The sequence below is a fragment of the Maniola jurtina genome, chromosome 24 (assembly GCF_905333055.1).
Source record: "Maniola jurtina chromosome 24, ilManJurt1.1, whole genome shotgun sequence".
In the NCBI taxonomy this organism is placed as follows: Eukaryota; Metazoa; Arthropoda; class Insecta; order Lepidoptera; family Nymphalidae; genus Maniola; species Maniola jurtina.
In genome coordinates, this window is record NC_060052.1 from 973,374 (window position 1) to 980,274 (window position 6,901).

The 6,901-nt window shown below is 35.3% G+C and overlaps 1 protein-coding gene across 1 annotated transcript; it reads right to left on the reverse strand.

Annotated features, from left to right (window-relative positions):
- Nucleotides 1–2,636: 2,636 nt before the first annotated feature.
- Nucleotides 2,637–5,317, reverse strand: LOC123877490 (2-aminoethanethiol dioxygenase). The gene has a single exon (XM_045924287.1). The coding sequence runs from the start codon at nucleotides 5,295–5,297 to the stop codon at nucleotides 4,416–4,418; it is 882 nt and encodes a 293-aa protein (XP_045780243.1). The 5' UTR covers nucleotides 5,298–5,317; the 3' UTR covers nucleotides 2,637–4,415.
- Nucleotides 5,318–6,901: the final 1,584 nt, after the last annotated feature.

Genomic DNA, 6,901 nt, shown 5'->3' on the forward strand with positions numbered 1-6,901 from the left:
GAATAGTTTACTAATTCGAAACTCGGTGGTTACGCACTCGTCCGATCCGAATCGGTGAAATACGATAAGTTCCAAAGTAGTCATAGAACTATTTATATCTTAGCTTACGCACTAGTTCCAACTTCCGTCACCCATGAGAACATGATCTCGGATATGATGTGCCCACAGAAATCCAAAAGTATTTTATATCTATGGATGTGCCTCGGATTTCAAACGGACATATGTCCACTGAATAGCTTGGATTTGGTTCAGAGATCGGATTAGTGTGTAAACATATCTGTGTAAGCAATATCCGAATTCGGTACGTGATTTTTATATCCGTATTTTCACGGATTCGGATCGGATGAGTGCGTACCCGCTGTTATGCCAGCGATTTTGTAAAAAAAACCGCTGGGAAGCGCGTTAGGGTTTATTCTCAAAGGGATACACATAGTCCAAATAAAAATCGCATATAGTAACAAATCTTAGGAATTTATTAACAAAAAAACCATCAATACTATATTTTGTAAAACAAATCTTAATTCTACACAAAATATCTTAAGGTACATAATTACAGCATAAAATACTACACATTGGCGCATTTTCGGTTGTGTCTTAACATGGCATGTCATGTAGTGTTATCCTTTTCACACTGTCTTATGGAAAAGGATAGCAAAATAGATATGTTAGAAATGTAGCATGCTATCCTTTTCTACAGGGAATTTAGCGAAAAGGATAGCACTATTTAGTTTATGGGGTTAGAAATCATTATTAAAAAAAAAAAAAAACAATTTTTAACATAGAAATATTTGTTTTTATGGCTTGTGTGACGTCATTGATTGATCAACGTTTTTGAATGAAGTTAAAATTAATTACTTATGTTAAAAATAAATAAAAATCATGATTTTCATTTAATTATTCTCTTCTTGCTTGAATTCTAGCCTCATAAACTACTGCTATACAAAACATCACATAATTTTATTACTACAGTCCAAAATACCCCTATTAGAGGTCATAAAAGTTTTAAATTATATTTTATTGAAAAACTAAAAAATATTATATTTAATAATAATCGAATAGTTTTGCCAACTTTCTGTATTACTGTAAACAAGTGTAAATTAAAAATTTATAACACCCCCGACAAGTGAAGGTTACAGTCACTAGAAAAGAGTTGATAACTTTCAAACGGCTGAACCGATTTTCTTGGATTATAACTAAGAACACTCGCGATCAAGCCACCTTTCAAACAAAAAAAAACTAAATTAAAATCGGTTCATTAGTTTAGGAGCTACGACAGATACACAGATACACACGTCAAACTTATGCACCCCTCTTTTTGGGTTGGGGGTTAATTACCATTGAACATGGAGAAAAAAGGTACATTTCGTACTTTTCTAGCTGATTTCTAGATTAGTTAACTTATAATGTGTACAACCAAACAGCCAGCATTACTCATAATTAAAATACTATTTTAAAGTATCCAACATGACAGTTAACTTTTTATACAGAGATCAGGTTGTAAGTTAAAAAATTTAATTAATTTTTAATAATTAATATTAATTACAAAAATTACAAAATGGAATGTAATCCTAATGTGATGGGGAAATACAAGGTGATTTGTAGATCAATGCCTTACATTATTAAAGTATAGACCGCGACAGATCGAGATGGCAATAGGGGTAGGGACGCCCTGCACCCCCGCGCCAACCCGGTTCCCCTGCCTCATACCCCCCGATTGCAATCTCGACTTGTCGCGTACTATACATAACTTAATACAGTATCATACATTAGTGCAGTTCTTAGTAATAAAAAACCTCTCTACTCTGCCTAAGTGTAAGGACTTGTGCCCATTTAAAAATACACAAAAATTTTAGGTCTTTTATAAATATATAATACTAGCTGACGCCCGCGACTTCATCCGCGTGAATTTAGGTTTTTCGAAATCCCGGGAGAACTCTTTGGTTTTCCGGCATAAAAAGTAAAGCCTATGCGCTAATCCAGGATATTATCTATCTCCATTCCAAATTTCAGCCAAATCCGTCCAGTGGTTTTTGCGTGAAGGAGTAACAAACATACACACACACACACACACATACAAACTTTCGCCTTTATAAAATTAGTGTGAAGTGTGATAGTGTGATTTAGGTAAGACCTAAAACTGTTGTGTATTTTATAACAGATTTTTTTTATATTAGAAGGCTGCCAAATTGTATCTTCCTATATTATTGTTTTGCTTTGTATGTGTTATTTTTGTATTAATTTTGTGGTATACAATACAAGTATATTGATTGATTCATTCATTCAAAAATTGTATATAATTGAAATCTGCTCCTAAAGAAGCTGTGGACTTCGTCTGTTTTGGTGTTAGCTGGCGGGCGTGCTCTACCTTTTTGGAGTGTTTTTTGTTAAAACCATGATTAAAACTGACTGGAAAGCGCTCTAAGGGGGTGCCGTGCGTATGTCGGCGAGCGCCGGCACAGACGGGGTCCATACTTGTATAGTTTAACTAACTTGTTACAAATAACTACAAACTTGACATTGGCTAATCTTTGTAAAGCCAGACGATCTCTCGTCTCGAAAAAAAAAAAAAAAGAAGCTGTGTCAAACAAAGGTATTTACTTACCTACTTAATACTCATTTATTTATTTTATACCTGGCTAAGCACAAATATGTACAAACTACAAATCTTACTTTGTACTAATATTATAAGCTAGATGACGCCCGCTCTCCCTGTACTAAATTTCATTAAAATCGGTTCAGCGGAATTAGCCACAGTGTGTGGTCAGCCTTAGTATTTAATAAGTTTACAAAACTGATTACAATAGCCTTTGAATACTTGAAAAGAGCAACCGCCGAGTTTCTTGCTGGTTCTTCTCGGTAGGAACGGCATTCCGAACCAGTGGTAGATTATTTTGACGATTCAAAAGCACTTGTAAAAGTTTAATTGAATAAAAATATTTTGAGTCAGAAAACAAATATTTTATCTTGGTGCCTTTATCTTATCCTTGGATTAACATTTAAAAGGCACAAAATCATTTGCACTAAATGTTGTATATTTTGAAGAGCAGAGATCAATCTAGTACCTATCTTCCTGGTAACTCCTTACAAATTAATAGTACTTACAATATGTGACTTAAATAATCCATTATTGCACAGAATGACTTAACTAAACGCTGTGCTATAATAGGCTAGGCTGAGATCTATAAGACCATACTTTGTCTTTGCTCATACCTAAGTTTCAATTAGGTAAAACAAGACAGGTTTATGCCAGTGATATAACATTGTCTTGTTTTGACAATGTCGTAAGTTTCAGCAAAGTTAAAATGCACTATAAATGTCAACCTGAAATTTGCTCAAGTCACAAGTATCATAAGTATATTATTTTATAACTTGTGCGAATTATATAACACTTTTCCGTGACTTAAATAATCTATTTATATATGGAGCAAAAATGTTTTATTGCACAACTTAAGTCATGGACAAGCGTTACTTAAGCAAGGCTTATATCACACAATGCTATAATGACTTAAAAGCATACTACACATTGGCCCATCACACTCATGTTAAAATCTATAAAGTGCACTTTGACTTTGGTTAGACTTTCAGAACGAGACAGATTTATGCTAGCAGTATAACTCTGTCTCGTTTTAACAATGTCTTAAGTCTGAGCAAAATCTAAGTGCATTCTATAGATTTCGGCCTCAGTGTATTTACATTGGCAATTGACTATTGCCAGTTATGTTTTGTAGATTATCATACAAATGTCAAAGATCTGGGCGCAATTCCCAGAGTTTATACATCATCATCATCATCATCAGCCTGTGGACGTCCACTGTTGGACATAGGCCTTCCCCATAGAGCGCCACCACAGCCGGTCCTCAGCCATCTTCATCCAGCCACTTCCCGCCAGCCGCTTTTTATCGTCGCGTCGGTCCATCGTCGCTGGAGCGCGTCCCACACTATGCTTGCTTAAACGCGGTCTCCACTCAAGGACTTTCCGACTTAAGAGTTTATACACTAGCCGGCATTCACCAAAAGCAATGGGCCAATATGTACTGGAACCTAAGCAATTCTATGCATTTCAAATAAGTTTTATTAAGTATTAGTAAGTATTATTAAATTTGTTTCCTAATTTTTTTTAATATGTACAAAAAAAACACAGCTTAATCAACTACTTTTATAATTATTTTTACGACAAAACTATTATGAAATGAACTAGGAAAAAAATTAAACAGTAGAAAATCAACTTGGTTTTCTTTATTGAATCCATCTTTGATTGAATGCAATAAGATTTTAAGACACAAAATAGTATTGACTTTTTGGTGTAATATTTCTAAACACTGAATTATGCTGTGCTTCAGCAATAAGCTATATTTATTTTGACAGCAATCAACTTATTTGAAATACATACATTCTGATAAATATCCTAACTAATGCTATACAAGCATGGGCCCTAAGTAAGGTGCTTGATCACAGTAAAAGCAATCTGGTACATTAGTTTCTTGAAGCTCCACTACACTGGTGCTCACTTCATTAGCTACGTAATAATACCGACACCTTCTCGGCCCAATATCTTCTAACAATGTATCATAAGGTGGGGACAAGATATCGAAAAATGCTGCTGGGGAGCTTAAAGCTTCTATTTCATGGTAGTTTGAAATTGTCGGTGTGAGAACACAAGTCTGTGAACTAGCTGTACATACGTGGTCTTGACTAACTTGGGCGAAGAATCTTCGCCTTTTGTGGAAACCTTGGGCGATTCGAGCAGCCTCGTGCTTCGCGCGGGCGGCAAAGTCCATGGAACTCACAGCTTCCTTCAACGGGTACTCAGTGAAACTTCTTATCCTAACTTCACCTGAAATCACTTTTAAAAGTCCGTGCATATGTGGATGATCGTGTAAAGGCATCTTAAACCCAGGTTTCAGCACGAATATACTCATGTTGACTAAACTATTTTGAAAAACTTCAATGTACGTGCAAGGCGCTTTATTCGGTTTGTTCCAAGTCCCCGGGTCATTCAAGCTGTGGTCGAAACCCAGGTCGTCAGCTCTAAGGCGGTCCATCAAACTTTTTAGCTTGATCAAGTTGGTCGAAAATTCGTTTTTGAACTTCTGGTCGAAAGTGTGCAACGCCTGCCGGTACGTCGTAATGATGGGTGGGATGTTGACAATCTCCATGGTTGATTTAGCTTCATCCTTACTATCCATATGAAGTTTTCCTGCACTAGCACACAACAAATTTCTCCTCGTAAAAACTTTAGAAAATAATCGGCACGATAACAATGCGAAACTGTCGGAAAACGTCATTTTTCCATCCATTAATCACATTTAATCTTTTCTTTAGCTGTCAATGTCATTTCCATGTGTCATGCACATGTTCCACGTTCGGAAACTTTTTAAAACCATTTATTACTTTTGAAATACTAAAATTACTAATAACAACAATATTTTAAATCAAAAATTTTCAATATCATCAATGTTTTATTTAAAAAAAAAAATAACTTTTATATATAAAATAACATTTTTCTTTTTGCACCGCCATCTAGGTAACTAGAAACAAAGATGTAGTGTTCAAATGTAATCATAGATGTCAGTGTATGTCCATTCTATCGAGATTTTTTTTAAACTGAGGAATTTTCCCAATTTCCACGATTTCTCGTAAAATGGAGCCGTAGACCGCCCGCTGCCGCGACTTTATTTTTAACCGACTTCCAAAAAAGGAGGAGGTTCTCAATTCGTCGGGATCTTTTTTTTTTTTTTTTTTGTATGTTCCCCGATTACTCAAAGACCCCTGGACCGATTTGGAAAAATTTTTTTTTGTTTGAAAGGGTATACTGTGCAGGTGGTCCCATATAAATTTGGTGAAGATCTGATGAATATCTTTGGAGATGGAGAACAGAACTCCTCAATGGATAGGAGCAAATTGCTCGCGATCAGTGTAATAGCTTAGTAAACAGTAGGGTTTTAACTGGGCATAGCATATTATAGTACAGTGGGGCCACTAAAAATTGTGAAATAAAAATATTTCAAAAGAAAAATAAAACCGACTTCAAAACCACAAACACTAAAAAGTAAAAAATAACTTTTGTTTAGCTACACTTGTAATGTGCCTAGGTATGAAGTCGGGCGAGCTTCACTCTTGGATTTCTAATTTTGTTTCAATATGCTCGCTCGACTTTATACCTAGGCACATTACAAGTGTAGCTAAACAAAAGTTATTTTTTACTTATTAGTGTTTGTGGTTTTGAAGTCGGTTTTATTTTTCTTTTGAAATTTTTTATCCTAGTTTGATTGAGAGCAGAGATTAGTTTTCTGGCTCACATTGATTCTAGAAGAGTGCCTGGTATAGCTTATTCTGAGCTGGCTCAGATCTAGTCCAACTGATTGCGAATTCGATTCGCTTAGAAATCTTTTTTATTCTATGCTATTTAGCAAGGAATGTAGTCCTACTCCCACCTCTCCTAACTCCCTAAAGAAATCTTTTCTAAAATTATTATTGCCTAGTCAATGGCATCGATTTTTACGCGTTTTTACTTACCTATAGAGACAGACTGAAGTTCTAAAGACTATACACCGTAGTTGGTCAATTTTTTTTATCCCCGACCCAAAAAGAGGGGTGTTATAAGTTTGACGTGTGTATCTGTGTATCTCTCTGTGGCATCGTAACTCCGTTGTTTTGTTTGAAAGGTGGCTTGATCGAGAGTGTTCTTAGCTATAATCGAAGAAAATCGGTTCAGCAGCTCTTATCTAGTTTTCTTATAGAGGTTTTTGTCGGGGGTCTTTTTGAGTTATTATTAAATAATTTCAATTAGAAAAATATTCTCATGTAGTTACTATTTATTTTGCCATTAGTGTTTTTAGATTAAAACTCTCGGGTAACCTCTACGCATTGAACCTGTGTTTTTGCGTAGGTTTTGGGAGGA